The sequence below is a fragment of the Anomaloglossus baeobatrachus genome, chromosome 1, assembly GCF_048569485.1.
Source record: "Anomaloglossus baeobatrachus isolate aAnoBae1 chromosome 1, aAnoBae1.hap1, whole genome shotgun sequence".
Classification (NCBI taxonomy): domain Eukaryota; kingdom Metazoa; phylum Chordata; class Amphibia; order Anura; family Aromobatidae; genus Anomaloglossus; species Anomaloglossus baeobatrachus.
Window position 1 is genome coordinate 531,571,717 of NC_134353.1, and position 18,733 is coordinate 531,590,449.

The 18,733-nt window shown below is 43.8% G+C and overlaps 1 protein-coding gene across 1 annotated transcript in view; it reads left to right on the forward strand.

Annotated features, from left to right (window-relative positions):
• The window catches only part of HAUS6 (HAUS augmin like complex subunit 6), an 82,749-nt gene extending 67,074 nt beyond the window's left edge, over positions 1 to 15,675 (forward strand). The window contains exons 16-18 of the mRNA XM_075316441.1: positions 6,697 to 6,832; positions 11,177 to 12,154; positions 14,125 to 15,675. Of these exons, the coding sequence (XP_075172556.1) occupies positions 6,697 to 6,832; positions 11,177 to 12,154; positions 14,125 to 14,222 (1,212 nt within the window). The 3' untranslated portion in view covers positions 14,223 to 15,675. The remainder of the gene's footprint in view (positions 1 to 6,696; positions 6,833 to 11,176; positions 12,155 to 14,124) is intronic.
• The last annotated feature ends 3,058 nt before the right edge of the window (positions 15,676 to 18,733 follow it).

Sequence of the window (18,733 nt, forward strand, 5' to 3'; positions counted from 1 at the left end):
CGTTTCCTCTATCCCAAGCGTAAATTAAGTGCTCTGTTGGATCACTCTGACTTCAGAGAATCAATCCAGAAACACGACGCTCATCCAGAAAAGCGTTTCTCTAAACGTTCTAAGGATACACGTTATCCTTTCCCACCTGATGTGGTCAAGCGCTGGACCCAGTGTCCAAAGGTGGACCCCCCGATTTCCAAGCTTGCAGCTAGATCCATAGTTGCAGTGGAGGATGGCGCTTCACTTAAGGATGCCAATGACAGACAGATGGACCTTTGGTTAAAATCTGTCTATGAAGCTATCGGCGCGTCGTTTGCTCCAGCATTCGCAGCCGTATGGGCACTCCAAGCTATTTCAGCTGGTTTAGCAAAAGTGGATGCTATCATACATCCAGCGGTGCCGCAAGTGGCGCACCTTACCTCGCAGATGTCTGCGTTTGCCTCTTACGCTATCAATGCGGTCCTAGAATCTACCAGCCGCACCTCAATGGCGTCTGCCAATTCGGTAGTTTTGCGCAGGGCATTGTGGTTAAAGGACTGGAAAGCAGATGCTGGTTCCAAAAAATGTTTAACCAGCTTGCCTTTATCTAGAGATGACTGTTTGGCGAGCCATTGGCTGACATCATTAAACAGTCCAAGGGTAAAGACTCCTCTTTACCCCAGCCCAGATCAAGCAAACCTCAGCAGAGAAAGTGGCAGCAGAAGTTTCAGTCCTTTCGAGGTTCGGGCAAAACACAATTCTCCTCGTCCAAAGGGACTCAGAGGACGCAAAGAAACTCAGATTCCTGGCGGGCTCACGCACGCCCCAAGAAAGCAAATGGAGGAACCGCTTCCAAAGCGGCTACCTCATGACTTCCAGTCCCCTCCCTCCGCATCTCCGGTCGGGGGCAGGCTCTCCCGCTTTTACGACACTTGGATGTCACAGGTCAAAGACCGGTGGGTGACAGACATTTTGTCTCGCGGGTACAGAATCGAGTTCAGTTCTCGTCCTCCAGCTCGGTTCTTCAGAACCTCCCCACATCCAGACCGTGTAGATGTCCTGCGGCAGGCGGTGGACTCCCTAAGAGCGGAAGGAGTAGTGGTTCCTGTACCGTCTCAGGAACAAGGGAGAGGGTTTTACTCCAATCTCTTTGTGGTGCCAAAAAAGGACGGCTCGTTCCGTCCTGTTCTGGACCTAAAACTGCTCAACAAACATGTGCACGCCAGACGGTTCCGGATGGAAACCCTCCGTTCTGTCATTGCCTCAATGTCTCAAGGAGACTTCCTTGCCTCAATAGACATCAAAGATGCTTATCTCCACGTGCCAATTGCTACAGAACATCAACGTTTTCTACGTTTTGTGATAGGAGACGACCATCTTCAGTTCGTAGCTCTGCCATTCGGTCTGGCGACAGCCCCCCGGGTCTTCACCAAGGTCATGGCGGCGGTGGTAGCAGTCTTGCACTCTCAGGGACACTCGGTGATCCCTTACCTAGACGATCTACTTGTCAAGGCACCCTCTCAAGAGGCATGCCAACTCAGTCTACATGCTACGCTGGAGACTCTCCAGACTTTTGGATGGATCATCAACTTTCCAAAGTCAAATCTGTCACCGACACAGTCACTAACGTATCTTGGCATGGAGTTCCATACTCGAGCAGCGAGAGTGAAGCTTCCGCTAAACAAGCAGCGGTCCTTACAGACAGGGGTGCAATCTCTCCTTCAGGGCCAGTCGCACCCCTTGCGGCGCCTCATGCACTTCCTAGGGAAGATGGTGGCAGCCATGGAAGCAGTTCCCTTTGCGCAGTTTCATCTGCGTCCACTTCAATGGGACATTCTCCGCCAATGGGACGGGAAGACAACTTCCCTAGACAGGAAAGTCTCTCTTTCCCAGACGGCCAAGGACTCTCTACAATGGTGGCTCCTTCCCACCTCATTGTCTCAGGGAAGATCCTTCCTGCCCCCATCCTGGGCAGTGGTCACGACAGATGCGAGTCTGTCGGGGTGGGGAGCAGTGTTTCTACACCACAGGGCTCAGGGGACGTGGACTCCGCAAGAGTCCACCCTTCAGATCAATGTTCTGGAAATCAGGGCAGTGTATCTTGCCCTACTAGCCTTTCAACAGTGGCTGGAAGGAAAGCAGATCCGAATCCAGTCGGACAACTCCACAGCGGTGGCATACATCAACCACCAAGGAGGGACGCGCAGCCGGCAAGCCTTTCAGGAAGTCCGGCGCATTCTGAATTGGGTGGAGGACACAGCATCCACCATCTCCGCGGTTCACATCCCAGGCGTAGAAAACTGGGAAGCAGACTTCCTCAGTCGCCAGGGTATGGACGCAGGGGAATGGTCCCTTCACCCGGACGTGTTTCAAGAAATCTGTCGCCGCTGGGGGGTGCCGGACGTCGACCTAATGGCGTCTCGGCACAACAACAAGGTCCCGGCATTCATGGCGCGGTCGCGCGATCAAAGAGCTCTGGCGGCAGACGCCTTGGTGCAAGATTGGTCGCAGTTCCGCCTCCCATATGTATTCCCGCCTCTGGCACTCTTGCCCAGAGTATTACGCAAGATCAGATCCGATTGCAGCCGCATCATACTCGTCGCCCCAGACTGGCCGAGGAGATCGTGGTATCCGGATCTGTGGCATCTCACGGTCGGCCGACCGTGGTCACTTCCAGACCGTCCAGACCTGCTGTCTCAAGGGCCGTTTTTCCATCAGAATTCTGCGGCCCTGAACCTGACTGTGTGGCCATTGAGTCCTGGATCCTATCGTCAACAGGCTTATCCCAGGGAGTGGTAGCCACAATGAGACAAGCTAGGAAGTCAACTTCTGCTAAGATCTACCACAGAACGTGGAAGATTTTCTTAACCTGGTGCTCTGCTCAGGGAGTGTCTCCCTGGCCATTTGCATTGCCCACTTTTCTGTCTTTCCTGCAATCAGGGTTGGAAAAGGGCTTGTCGCTCAGCTCCCTTAAAGGGCAAGTCTCGGCACTATCCGTGTTTTTTCAGAAGCGTCTAGCACGTCTTCCTAAGGTGCGCACGTTCCTGCAGGGGGTCTGTCATATTGTGCCCCCGTTCAAGCGGCCGTTGGATCCATGGGATCTGAACAGAGTACTAGTTGCTCTCCAGAAGCCGCCTTTCGAGCCTCTCAAAGAAGTTTCTTTTTCTCGCCTGTCACAGAAAGTGGCGTTTCTTGTTGCGATCACATCGCTTCGGCGAGTGTCTGAGCTGGCAGCTCTGTCATCCAAGGCTCCCTTCTTGGTGTTCCACCAGGACAAAGTAGTGCTGCGCCCCATTCCGGAGTTTCTCCCTAAGGTCGTATCCTCGTTTCATCTTAATCAGGATATATCCTTGCCTTCCTTTTATCCTCATCCGGTTCACCGGTATGAAAAGGACTTGCGTTTGCTAGATCTGGTGAGAGCTCTCAGGATCTACATTTCCCGCACGGCGCCCATGCGCCGTTCCGATGCACTTTTTGTCCTTGTCGCCGGTCCGCGCAAGGGGTTGCAGGCTTCTAAAGCTACCTTGGCTCGATGGATCAAAGAACCAATTATAGAGGCCTACCGTTCTGCTGGGCTTCCGGTTCCTTCAGGGCTAAAAGCCCACTCAACCAGAGCCGTGGGTGCGTCCTGGGCATTACGGCACCAGGCTTCGGCTCAACAGGTGTGTCAGGCAGCTACCTGGTCGAGTCTGCACACTTTCACCAAGCATTATCAGGTGCATACCTATGCTTCGGCGGATGCCAGCTTAGGTAGAAGAGTCCTGCAGGCGGCAGTGACATCCCCGTAGGGGAGGGCTGTTTTGCAGCTCTAACATGAGGTATTTCGTTACCCACCCAGGGACAGCTTTTGGACGTCCCAATCGTCTGGGTCTCCCAATAGAGCGCTGAAGAAGAAGGGAATTTTGTTACTTACCGTAAATTCCTTTTCTTCTAGCTCTTATTGGGGAGACCCAGCACCCGCCCTGTTGTCCTTCGGGATTGTTTTTGCTGTTTGCGGGTACACATGTTGTTCATGTTGAACGGTTTTTCAGTTCTCCGATGTTAATCGGAGTTAATTTGTTTAAACCAGTTGTTGGCTTCCTCCTTCTTGCTTTGGCACTAAAACTGGAGTACCCGTGATACCACGGGGGGGTATAGCCAGAAGGGGAGGGGCCTTGCACTTTTGGTGTAGTGCTTTGTGTGGCCTCCGGAGGGCAGTAGCTATACCCCAATCGTCTGGGTCTCCCAATAAGAGCTAGAAGAAAAGGAATTTACGGTAAGTAACAAAATTCCCTTCTTTGTGTTCACAAACTGCAGCCAAAACTGCACTGTCAGAGTCTGGAAATGTCACAAAAAAACCGCTTGTAATTGTAGATGCGCTTTTGCTGCGTTTTTGACCACATGCGTTTTTGTGACAAATGTTGACAAAAATGCAGGAAGAATGAACATGCTGCAATTTTTTTTGTCACAAACTTTTGACAAAACGCTGACAAACTGCAATGTGCGCATGACAAATCTGACTTCTTATAGACTTTGCTGGGAAGTCAGATGTCAAAGTTCTGACAACAAAACTGCAGCCAAAAACGCAGCAAAAACGCAGCGTGTGCATGTAGCCCAAGGGGACTAGTAAAATCAATAAATAATAAATTTAAAATATGAACCCGGTCCCCTCCTACAGACCTAAAAGTTTAAAACTTCAAATTTGTCCCCCTTTTGCCTCGAAAGTTAAAACAAAGTACACAATGCGTTCAGAAATGCCCGATTTATCAAAATCCCAAATCAGTTAAACTGGTTGATAAAGGGCGTAGTGAGAAAAAATCAAAATGCCATAATTTCTGCTTTTTTAGTCGCTGCAACATTGCATTAAAATTCAATAACAGGTGATCTGAACATTATAGCCACCCTAAAATTGTATAATTTTGAGAACATCGGCTCAAGATGCAAAAAAAATAAGTGTATGTATGTATGTATGTATGTATGTATGTATGTATATTTCTGATTTTTATTTCTGATTTTTTTTTTTCTTTTCCTCGCAACTTGAATAAAAGGCTATACGTGTTTGGTATCTACAAACTTGTACTGACGTGAGGAATCATGTTACCAGGCCATTGTTGCCATATAGTGAACCTTGTAAATGACTCAAAACAATTGTGGAATTGCACTTCTTTTTTTTTTTCTACACAATTTCACCACAGAATTTTTGTTTCCCGTTTTAAAGTACAATATGGGGCAGAATGAATGGTTGTGTTCTAAAGTACAACTTGTCCTGCAAAAAACAAGTCCTCATGACTATATTGACAGAAAAACCCCCAACAAAGTTATAGTTCTTGGAAGAAGAAAAAAATGAAAATGGCTCCGTGGGTGAAGGGGTGGAAAAAAAGCACACATGCATGCATACATACACTATATACTACAAAAGTATTGGGACAACCTACATATTATTCTATACCTGCATGAGGTTTTCTGACAACCTATTATAATTCTGTAGGCTTTTTAATATGAAGTTGACCACAATTCCCCCCCCCCCCCCTCCCCTTTCCTCCTCCCCCTTCCTTTGCAGTTAAAATGACTTACTCCTGCGGGAAAGCTTTTTATCAGATGTTGCAGTGTTGGTTGCAATGTTTGCTTATTAATCCATCAGATCATTTCTGAAACTGATGGACTAGAGGACCTGACTCACAATGTTTGATAGGTTTGAGGTCCGGGCTCTGTGTTTTCCTGTCACATTGTTACACCAAACCAGCCCAACATTGCCTTTATGACCCTTGGTTTGTGCACATGGGAACAACTATGCTAGAACAGAAAAGGACTTTCCCCAAGCTGGTTTCGTAAACTTTGAAACACTACAATTTTCCAAAATGTCTTAGTATGCAGAAGCATTAATGTTTGATCTCACTGAGACTAACTAGCCCAGTCAAAACCTGAAGAACAACCAAAATGTATTCTTGCTCCTTAACCAAACATTACAGTTGGCTAAGTGCAACCAGGTAGGTAATGTTCTGACATTTTCCATACAAGATGCCTCTATTAGGCTACCAAATGGATAATTGGGATTCTACTCCACAGAACAAGTTGCCTCTCCTCGGAATCCAAATGGCACATGCTTTACATCACTCCATCCAAATCTCGGCACTTTACTTGATATAAGGTTTGCATGCAGGTGCTCAGGGTTGGCAAGCCATGCCATGAAGCTTGCGGCTCATAGCACCAGAGGTTTATATCTTTGCATTTGAGTCAGTGTTAACCACTTTTATGCCCTTCTTGCCTCAGCAGTCGGTGATCTCCCCCCCCCCCCATTGTATAACTTTACTTTTTCTGCTACTTCATGGCTTAGTTTCTGGGATTCCTAATAATTTCCACTTTTCTATAATGCCACTCTGTTGATCGTGGAGTATTTGAAGATCATGAACTGACTTGTTACAATCGGGACATCTGTTACAGGACCACACTCAAATTTAGTGAGATTTTTTTTGTCATGATCCATTATTTCATATGTGTTCGTAACGGCAGACTGCCTAGCGAGGGGCTAGTATTTATCCACTAGTGGGAATGGGACTGAATGAAAAACCTCAGTTTAATATAGGATTGTGTGTATGTAGATGTATTTTAAGCAGTTTGGAATATTGTCCGATTGTAAAATTAGTGAGTGATATTGTGCCTCCATGTGACTCTGGTTTTGCACATTTATTGCAATTGCTTTGCACTTGTGACTGAACTATTCTCACTTGACTTTATCTTTTTGTCTAGGTTGCGGATTACATAGTTGATGAATCTCCAAATTCTGCATCAGGTCGAGTAATGGAGCTTGAAGATTTAATTGGCATGCTGTCTACAGACCCTTTCTTGTCTAGACAGGAGATTCCTAGGACACCAGAAAATTTGAGTAAGCTCACTTATGCCTCTATTTATTAACCCCTTCACAACCCATGACATAGATATACGTCATGGATCGTGTGAGGTTAATCCTCGCCCCCTGCCACGGCGATTTGCGCACATCGGCTGATTTCAACAGCTGACGTGTGTCTGCAAGTGACGAGTGGAATCGCATTCCACCCGCAAAGTTTAACCCCTTACATTTCGCTGCCAAAATCTGGCAGTGAGATGTATATGCGCACGCCAATTACTTTTACTTACCGTCGCCCCCACCGGAAGTAACTTGCGTGATAACGTGACTTCCGGTGGTTGCCATGGTAGCATAGGGTCATGTGATGACGCCTCTAGCTAACATGAGTCACTTCCTCTCAATGCTGGAATAAAGCCGGCATTGAATGTAAAGCACCAAATCTGCAGTTCTCAGCTCTGTAGCTGTGATCTGCAGATATGGCAGAGCGATCTGATTGCTGATCGCTATAGCCTCCTAGGGGGACTAGTAAAATAAAAAAAAGTTAAAAAAAAAAAGTTTTTAAAAAAATCGAAGTTCAAATCACCCTCCCTTTCACCCCATTGAAAATTAAAGGGTTAAAAAAATAAAAAATACACATTTGGTATCGCCGTGTTCAGAAATGCCCGATCTATCAAAATGTAAAATCAATTAATCTGATCAGTAAACGGCGTAGTTGCAAAAAATTTTTCCAAATACCAAAATGACGTTATTTGGTCGCCGCAAGTTTTTCACAAAATGCAATAACAGGCGATCAAAATGTAGCATCTGCGCAAAAATGGTACCATTAGAAATGTCAGCTCGAGATGCAAAAAATAAGCCATTAATGAGCCTTAGATCCCGAAAAATGATAACGCTACGGGTTTCGGAAAAAGGCCCAAAACGTGCGACACTTTTTTTTTTTTTTTTTTTTTTTTGGACAAACTTGTGAATTTTTTTTAACCCCTTTTAGATACAAGTAAACCTATTCATGTTTGTCTCCAAACTCGCACCGACCTCAGGCATCACAATGACACATCAGTCTTACCATATAGTGAACATGGTGAATAAAATGTTCCAAAACCTTTGTGCGATCACACTTTTTTTGCAGTTTTTCCACATATGGAATGTTTTTGCTGTTTTCCAGTACACTTTATGGTAAAACATATTTTAAATGTAAAGCTCGTCCCACAAAAAAAAAATCCTCATATGGCAAGATTCACAGAAAAATAAAAGTTACGGCTCTCGGAAGAAGGGGAGCAAAAAGAAAAAACTGAAAAAGCCCGGGGGCTGAAGGGATTAATAATTCATGGTTTTCCAAACCATTTAGTATATAAGGAACTCTTGATTTTTTTTTTTTTTTTTTTTTTTTTTTTTTTTCTTTCTTTAGATTGAAAAAAGACTAAAAACAAGTGGGAGTAAACTAGAGTACCTGGAGGAAACACATGCAAATGTGGAGAACATAGACTCCTTGCAGGTGTTTTTCTTGGTGGGATTTGAACCCAGGACCCCAGTGCTGTAAAGCAACAGTGCTAACCACTGAGCCACCACGCTGATCATTCAAACACCTGACATCACAGTTCTTTCCTGTATGTTAAAGGGAACCTGTCAGCAGAAAATTCCCCTAAAACCTAACAGATTCCCCCTCTGCAGCTCCTGGGCTGCATTCTATAAAGGTCCCTGTTAGTATTGTGCCCCCTTTCTGACCCAAAAAAAGACTTTATATAGAGGTACCTTTTTGGCTTTGGATTCTCTAAATGTGACACGGGGGCGGGCTGCCTGATGGCCGTTATTCTGCCTCCTGGTCCTGTATGCCGCCCCCATCGCTGATTTCCATACTTCTGGACGCCGCCCACTGCTCCAGCCATCCCTGCGCATGCACAGTGCTCATCTCTCGTGGATGAGCACTGTGCCCAGTGTCACCGCTGGTGACGTGCGCGCAGGGTTTAGATTATGGGCGGTGCTGTTATGTTTATTAACAAGCAACCGCCCATAATCGCGGGACCGCGCTTTCCCCCTCAGCCTGCTTCTTTCTGCGCAAGCGCGCTGCTGGTGACCCCACGTCACCTCCTTCCCATCTTGCCCTGAGGCAGGAAATAGATGGGAAGAGCGCGGAGCGTCTCCTCCTGATCGGTGTTACTGCTCTGCGCTCTTCCCATCTATTTCCTGCCTCAGGGCAAGATGGGAAGGAGGTGACGTGGGGTCACCAGCAGCGCGCTTGCGCAGAAAGAAGCAGGCTGAGGGGGAAAGCGCGGTCCCGCGATTATTGGCGGTTGCTTGTTAATAAACATAACAGCACCGCCCATAATCTAAACCCTACGCGCACGTCACCAGCGGTGACACTGGGCACAGTGCTCATCCACGAGAGATGAGCACTGGGCATGCGCAGGGATGGCTGGAGCAGTGGGCGGCGTCCAGAAGTATGGAAATCAGTGATGGGGGCGGCATACAGGACCAGGGGGCAGAATAACGGCCATCAGGCAGCCCGCCCCCGTGTCACATTTAGAGAATCCAAAGCCAAAAAGGTACCTCTATATAAAGTCTTTTTTTGGGTCAGAAAGGGGGCACAATACTAACAGGGACCTTTATAGAATGCAGCCCAGGAGCTGCAGAGGGGGAATCTGTTAGGTTTTAGGGGAATTTTCTGCTGACAGGTTCCCTTTAAAGCTCCCCCTTTTTCCAGAATTAAGGACTTTTCACAAAATTCTAAACTGTTCATTCCTGCACTCAGTAATAGGAATATAAATATTTTTTTTCTCCACTCCTTTATGAAGATAGAGCACTGAAATTATTGCCAACAATATTCTAATCAACTGGGTGTTAAGTTTATTTTTAATGTATTTTAGCTGTGTGTACTTACAACGCACTGACACTGTTCAGTCGTAAAAAAAAAAAACGCGTCAGGGATAAAATATGTAGATGCCCACTGTGCTGACCAAATTGACTCTCGTGGAGAAGGTCAGAACTATACCAATGTGGTCAATTGACACTTTAATTGTCTCAAGGGACCACACGGACCACTCTTCCTGAACTGCGGTAATAATTGTCAACAGTAGGTCTCCTGCCTTCCAATGCTCCTCACTCTGATGCTGATGTTCAATTCCTCTTCTCTTACGAAAATGGCATTAGAAAGGAAGCTAGTTATTGTTAAACATGTCCTTCAAAACTAGGCCTCTGTATGAAGAAATGCAACTAAAATTCACAATATGTCCCTAGATAAATACCTTTCTTTAGTGGTGGATTGCAATATGATGAGACACTTGGGGGTTTTCGGCTGTTTTGACATCTCGGGCTGTGGAAAAGGGACATCCAGATCTACAAAGTGTTCCAGCAAAAGCTGAGCTCTAATAACTTAATGGCGCTGTGCTTTTACTCTTCTAAATCATGTTGTGTGCTTAGAGCAGTTATTGGTAACCTATCCGTTATCGACATACTCATGAGAAATTGTTGCAAACTGGGTTTATTTTTATTTTTTGTTTTTATGGGGTCTTGTATTTTTAGGTTTTCTGACACCTAACCCCTTGTAAATTTAAAAAAGGGACCACTTCACTTTTTATATAAAGGGGGATGTGTTAATTTCCTTAGGAAAAAAAAATTGCCGCTAAAACTTGGAAACCTAAATGTACAATCAAAATAAAAGGTCATTTGTAAAAATGACGATTTTTTTTTTTTTTAAGGTGTGCATATGGAAAATATTAATTTCTGTTTTTAAGGGCATGCAAAATCCAAGTTTACAAACTGCTAATTTTATATTTTCAGCATGTTTCAGATGTTTTCATTAAGGTTATGTGCCCACGGGATTACGTATACGCAAATTTTGCTGCGGATTTATCTGGATTTTCAAGTACAGACACTCCCCATGTTATCCTATGGGATTTGGGGAGTGCTGTATCAATGCTGCGGTATGTGCGGCTGCGGAATATGCTACGGATGTCCCGCAGCCGCACGGAACTGCATGTTAGTTATTCATGCGGAAATATCTGCGGATGACCTGCCCTTCCACTATGGAGATAGAGGGCGGGACTTCCGCAGGTATTTCCGCACTTGTCCCGCAGGTTTACCGCAACTAAAATGCTTGAATCCCACAGCAATGGATAGCTGCGGATTCCGAGGAGCATCTGCGGTAAACCTGCGGACAAACCTGTAAAGTCCGCGGGTACATTGTCCCTTGGGCACATAACCTAAACATATTGCCCTAAATTTACCACAAAGTAAAATGTGACACAAAAACAATCTCTGAATCGGCGCGATATGCTGACTTATTCCAGAGTTACCACATAAGGTGACCCTTGTCAGATTTGAAAAATTGGGCTTGGCCATGAAAAGCCCGAACTGGCTGCGTCCTGTTTAAAGCTGTTTCATTTTCAGTTTCAGATATTCGTACATCTTGGAGAGAAGCTATCCAAACTGAAGAATTTTCTAATGTGTCGAGTCCATTGGAAGTTCAGTGCGTGGAGTCCCCTGCTGAACCAGAATCTGCACACTGCAGTCAAATAGACCTTAGCATGGCTTGCTTCTTGTCCACCTCTCACTTTTCCGAACAGAATGAGTCACCAGGTTCACCAATTGCCCCTAGCGATTTAAAACCATCATTTCAAGAAGCAACTCCTTGTCATAGTATGTTGCAAATATCAACCAGTGAACTGCGGACAGAAAACAGCGAGAACTTAAAGCAGTGTGAGGACTCGGGGATGTTTTCTCCATTTGTAGAAAAGGATCAAACTCCTTTATTGGAAAGCCAGTCCTCCAGAAAAATAGTGGACAGCACAATTCACTTGTCTCATCAGCCAGAAAATGCTTCTGCTCAAACCACACTATCTTGGAATTCTTCAAATGTGGCCGATTATAACAGTGGATTAGACAGTCATGAAGAGATCCAGTTTGGTATACTGCATGAAACCCTTCCAGTAGGAGCTGGTAATGTAAGTCTTAACAGTACAACTAGTCTAGAGACACCTGAAGCACACAGGGACGTGCCAAAAGGCGACCAACTGTTAGCTAAACCTAGTAACAGTACAGAGCGCAAAATGGACTTTAACTCAATACGCTCCAGATATGAAGCTCTTAAAAAGACCTTTTCTGCATCTTTATTAGATGACGAGACTGAACATTATCAAGTCCCTTTACGGAAGTTTGAGAAGCATAAATCCGAATCGAGTTTAGTTACAGACTCTGAAAATGTGTTTAGTCCTTTAGACAAAGGTTTAGCCTTGAACTTGGAATGTTTAATGACCCCGTCACCAAAAGGTAGAAAGCTTTCTCTCCCGCAGCTTATTTCTTTTTCTCCTGCTGAAGATGCTCCTGTACAGCGCACAGAAGAACTTGCAGTTGTGTTTGATTCTCGAGGTGAGTTTCCATTGCGCTCGTTGGGATTATGAATTTTGTGTTTACTAATGAATTTTTTGAGTTTAACTTAGAAGTTTTTTGTGGGGCAGTGTATGTTTGCACTGCTACCAGAAGCTCTGTTTGCAGCCTCTGTTGGCAGTCCATATTGATTTGCTAGAAGATACTTTGAGTGCTACCATAGTATTGCAGAAACTGACCAATATTCGAAATTTGGGCATAAGTGTTAACACCTACACATTATGATTAGCTCCTTTATTAAATTCATAGGTGTTAATATGGGATTGGTCCCACCTGTGCAGCTATGAAAGCTTTCTACAAGATTTTGGACTGTCTATGGGAATTTTTGCACATTCATGCAGGAGTACATTTGTGACGTCAGACACGGATAGTGGCTCACAATTTCTGTTCTTATTATCCCAAAGGTATTCGATGGAGTTGAGGTCAGAATTCTATGTTAGCGAGTAAAGTTCTTCCATAACTAACCCAACCATGGCTATATGGTATTAACTTTTTGCACTGGTGCACAGTCATGGTGAACAGAAAAGGATCTTCCCCAAACTTTCCACAAAGTTAGAAGTATATAATGGTGCCAAAGGAAGAAAATCTTCCAAAATGTCTTGATATGCTGAGGCAATAAGGGGCCTAGTGCATCCTTTAAGCATTACTTTACAGTTGGCCAATGGCAGGCAGGTAACGTTTTCTGTCTTGCAGGCTGTTATACATTTCTGGGTTTGGAAAAATATAGGTTTTCATCTCACAGAACATGTTTCCATTGCAGCCAACAGGGCATTGGCACCTTTCTGCTACACTGTGCCCCTCAGCATTCGTCCACCCCACTGTGTAGCTGTATGTGATATGCTACATTATGGCTGAATTACTGACATTGCTGAACCTTTTCATTGTTCAATAATACAATTTCAGTTGTTTGTGGTAGTGGTTTTAGGAGGGCTGAAACTATATGAACTGGCTTGTTTAAAATGCTGGCATCATGTACCTCGGTCAAATTTGGTGACATTGACTATGTGGCTAGGGAATGGATTTTATACACCTGCGACAAGAAGATTGCAATCATTAATTTTAGATTTACCAGTCTATCACAATAATTTTGTCCGTATAGTGCATCTCAATTAAGAGTTAGTAATATCAGTCATGTGATGAACATACAAATGTTTGTCACGTTCAAATGGTGTAACTCGAAGTTAAACAAAAATGTCATTTTTTAAACCAGTCCTCGCCAGCTATGCTAAAACTGGAGGAGCATGGGCATGATGGGGCATGGCTAAGCCCATCTAATACATGACCATTTACTCTACTATAGTGCTGGAAATTTTACCAGAAATGTAATGCATTTCCTTGCTGCAGTAACATTTCTGGCAGAGGCACACGACTGTTGCAAGATGGTTCTAATTCATGAAGTATGATGTGTTTTGTCAATGAATTAGTCGCATTGCTACTGTGGTTCTGCTCATGGAAACTGGCATGGATCTTTAATGATTGAGTATGCTCGACACCGCTCAGTACTTGATTGAGCATCGGGGTGCTCAGATGAAATCTCGAACACAAAGCACACGTTTGCTTCACTGAGTAATGCAAGCAAGCACCCCAGGGAGAGCCACTTGCAGTCTCTGACTCACTTGCAGTAAAAATGTTTTTGGATTAGTTTATCCCAGTAAAAACAAAAAAGCAGCTTTCTCTGGCGCCGCCCTCTGTGTCGTGCTTTCTCTGGCGCCGCCCTCTGTCGCGATTTCTCTGACGCCGCCCTCTGTGTCGTGCTCGCCCCTCTCCTGGAAATCCTCTTTATGGCTCTCCACCCACATAAAGCCAGCCAAACTGGCCAATCATTGACTTTCATGCTCCTCTAGGCCATCTATCTTTTATAAACCACTAACATGATCACGCTTAGGTCTGTCTCCATTTTGCACGAGGTTTGAAATGTAAATGACTTACATTTTTATCCCTGTGTTTTTTAGGTCCCAGAGCTTTGAATGAGACCATTGATCTCCCTCAGCCAGCAGTAGATCTTCAGGAAAGCACAGATGAAGATGTGGAGCAATTAATCAAACTGTAGAATCCTAATAATTCTTTAGAAGTGGCATGGACTCTATCAGTAAATGAGTCTGAATGAAGGAAGATATAGCAAGATATATTTTAAGAAATTTTACTGGAGAAATTATGTTCTCCCTATTTTGCTGTGTGGTTTTGTGGAGGGGAAAAAAACAAAACCTCTTTAAAATTGGATTCAGAGGCACTTTTTGGATTAATAACACATCACAATTTAGTATGCATTTAATGTTTTATGTAGGTAAAATTCTAAGTTTCCCAAATACTGGACCTTTTAAATTAGCGTGATCTTAATGAAAGCTTTCTACGTCTTCCTTTTTACTAGGGTAACATTCTGGCTTCTGAAAGTAAACCTTATAGAATGATCCTATATATTTGTCAAGCATGCAGATATTGCTAATGACAAAGTAATTCATTTTATGAACACTGAAGATTAAATGTACTGCGTTTCACAATTCTAGCAATGGAGTTTTAGACTGGACCCCATTGCAGATATTTAGCAGCACTGGTGATGGCCTAGGTCTGTTTTCATAGTGTTGTCGGCTGATCTGTGTTTTAATATACATCTTGGTTCCAATGGCCATAATATAAATTACGTGTAATGGTGAGACTAATTGATTAAAAATTGAGTTAAAATTCTACATACATTAGCAAGCCATCTATAGCTCCGCTTTGGCACGATCTCACAGGTGTGTGTGTGTGTGTGTGTGTGTGTGTGTGTGTGTGTTTTTGTGTTGAAATTACACATTTAAGAGTGAGAATAAATCCCAAATTTTTGTTGTCTAATATATTGTATCAAAGTAGTTTCTTTTGTGAGAATAATCTAATAAATCAGAGAAGATGAAGGCTTTAAAGAAAAAAATGTGTATATATAAAGAAAATGCAAAAAAAAGTGTGTGGTGGTTTGTATAGAAATAGCTGGTGGGTGTATACTAGATTTTGTTCTTTGTTATAAAAAGTACATACATAACACGTTCCAGATGCAAATTCACTTTGCCACCCAATCTGATCCCAATCAAACGTCTATCTTGGGGTGCAAAGACTTGCCAATAAAATGCTGGCAGCACAGTTGACGTTGTCTTGTCTTTTTTCCAGTCTCTTTTGGAATTGCATCATATGGTGTTTGCAAAGACAACACATTGGTAAAATGTTCACATTAAAGTGACCCTTTCACAGTATCCTGTGCACTGAAAGGGACTGGAATAGTAATTTCACTATAAACTTAGTTTGAGATCTGTGTTCGGGACTTGTAGTTATGACTATTATTCTAACTGGAGATTGATTGCCATAGAAGCACAAGGGAATTCAACACCAGTTCAGATATAATGCTGGATGGCTGAGATTTTTAATGCAGCTGCCCGATAGTGGCCTTTAAAATGTTATGCTTTTAAGTACAAGTGCTATACTATAGTCAGAATTAGTGATGAGCGAGTAGTTGCCTATTCATACTCGCTATGCTGTTAGTGAGTACTGTCCGCTACTCGCATATTCATTACGAGTAGTAGGCGCAATGTAAGTCAATGGGAAATACTCGCTAAGTAGCTAGTAACCCGAAAACCGTACTATTCGCACGAAAAGTACGGCTTTCGGGTTACTAGCTACTTAGTGAGTATTTCCCATTGACTTACATTGCGCCCGCTACTCGTAACAATATGCGAGTAGTGGACAGTACTCTCTAACAGCATACAGAGTATGAATGTTTAACTACTCGCTCAACACTAGTCAATGTTAGGGGCCATATACATCAACATATAGTTGACTGTCCTATATTGAATTGCTCCCATTAGGAGTAACTCCAAAGAAAATGTATTTCCAAAAATCTATTAATGTACCTGTGTGTTGTATCATGTTGTACTACAATATTCATGTGTGATGCTTTGGGAGATATGCACCTACCAGATGTCTTCTTATGTTAGCATGTGCGTCCAGGGTGGAATGGGAGTAGAGCGTAATTGTTCCATATGTGTAGATGGGTTTCCTACCTCGTTCACGCTTCACAGTTTGGTATGAATGTAAATCTGTAGCGCTTTGGTGTATTAGTAAGGCTATGTTCACACAGGACGTTTTTGAAGCGCTTTTTTTTTTTTTTTTTTTCTTTTGTGATGTCAAGACCAGCAAGGGTTCAAGAGCACCTGAATGCTGGGCCAGGCTGGGATTGACCTAGATTCAGCACTCTGGTGGTAGTAAGAAAAAAAAATAAAATAAAATGTAACGCAAGCGCGCTATATTTACCAGTCTCCGGTAGATGCTAGAGTGTATGGGCTCCTTCCAGGAGTGACGTCATTCAACAGGCCCCTATCACATGGGGAGCAGGGGGGTGAAGCATGATTGTAGTGGAAGGGAGAAAAGATCGCCAAGCTCACTAACCAGCTGGTCACGCCCACTAACCCAGCTGGTCACGCCCAATAACGTGGAAGGAGCCCATACATTCTAGGCTCAAACGTAGCTGCTCCCGCGGCCCCTCTTACTTCCGGTGCCACTCACTATCCTCATGCATATTCACTGCTTACCCCCCCCCCCCCACTTCACTGGAGTTTGTGGGTGGGTCTATCGTACAGGAATAAAAAAAAAAAAAGACTTGGTGTCCCCCCCCCACCCCCCAATATTACGATACCCGGCACAGATAAAGCCTACAGCTACAGGCTGCAGCCCCCAGCTGTGTGTTTATCATGGCTGTGGATCAAAATAAGAGGGAGCCCTTTTTTTATAATTATTTTTAATAAATAATTAAAAATTTAAAATGGCGTGCGTCCCCCCCCCCCCCAATTTTGGTACCCAGCCAAGATAAAGCCCACAGCTGGGGTCTGGTATTCTCAGTCTGAAGAGACCCAACCTAAGAATAGCAGCCTGCAGCCACCCAGGATTGTTGCATCCATTAGGTGCGACAATCCCAGCAGTTTACCCGGCTCTTCCCAAATTGCCCTGGTGCGGTGGCAATCGGGGTAATATCAGTGGTTAATCTCCGCTCATAGCTGTGACTAAGCCCTAGATTGGTAATGGTGGGTGTCTGAGACACTCCCCATCACCAACCTGTAATAAGTGAAAAGAAATCAACACAAACACTGAAAAAAATCCTTTATTTGAAATACAATACAAAAAGCCACACTAGGTCCCACAATGATTCAGCTCTGCTATATCTGAGGATCACAGTGAGCGGCCATAGAACAGGACTGTCCGCTGTGAGCTCCAGAGAATGAATGAGCCGCATGATCAGCGGTCATTTCTCTCAGGTGATTTCCGGTCTCAGCCAGTGATACCTGTGACCGTAAATTACCTGAGTGAGGTCACCGCTGAATGAGCAGTTCATTTATTCATTCATTCATTCATTCATTCATTCATTCATTCATTCATTCTCTCTACACTAGACCCGCAGACCAGGTCTGTGATTGGTTGCAGTCAGATGCTGAGGGTGCGTCTGACTGCAACCAATCACAGATGGAAGTGGAGGAGCCGCAGGAACGTACAGCTGTGCCGGTGACTCGGTAAATAATACCGCGCATGCTCCAATCCTCCCTATCCCCACTACAATTTTTAAGTGGCAGCAAAACCGCTGAAAATAATTGACATTCATAACGCACCAAAATCATCAAGAAAGTCCTGGAAGTGATGAGATTTCAGGAATCTCAGATTTTGCTGGGACTGTAAAAAGTAGTGTTTTATTAGCATGGATTTGCATAAAACCAAAGCAAATCCATAACTAAAAAATGCTGCAAAACACCCAGTGTGAACATAGCCTAATATTCTCCATTCAGACTTTAAGTTTTGTTTAAACTACTTGACCAAAAAACTGCTAAGTGTGAATTCAACTTCACATAATGCAGATCAATACTGTTCTTACCATTGCAAGCTCTGACATACTTTCTATTTTCACACGATTTTTTCAGTTTGCCTGTTGCACTCACGTGAATGTCACTTTCCACATTTTTATAGATTCCTATATCGTCACAGAATATAACTTTTTGTAAATTGATTCCAAAATGTCTCTGAAGGGCACCATTTCTTAGCTATTATAAACTAACGCTAGTAGTGTCTTGAAACTAAATTTGGTTATACTGATTGTATCCTTTCCTATTTATTAAACATTAACTAAACTTTCTGTTATTTCATATTTAGCAGGCTTTTAAATTGCCTACAGATTGCTCAGAGTCCAAGTCCTGAGACCCGCATCAGTCATGAAATAGACCCCAAAGAAGTGCAGAACTCCGCAAATAGCAGTAAAGGTTGCCTAGAAAGCATAGGCTATGAAGCAAATACTTTTCAATTGAATCTTTACTCCAGCATCTGTTTGCTTCTCTGGGGCCTGTTGTGAGATAGGGGGGATGTCGGGAAAAACTTGCCTACTGAAACCAGAGTTCAGTTATATTCCAACCTGCACACAAATGAGGTATGCAACAAAGATGCCATTATGCTGTGTACAATGCAACATTTTCTGGTTTTGTATATAAACTAATATTTTATAGCTGCTCTTTTGTGTTTTTAAAAAAGTATATGAAAATAAAACATTCCAGTTACGGTATG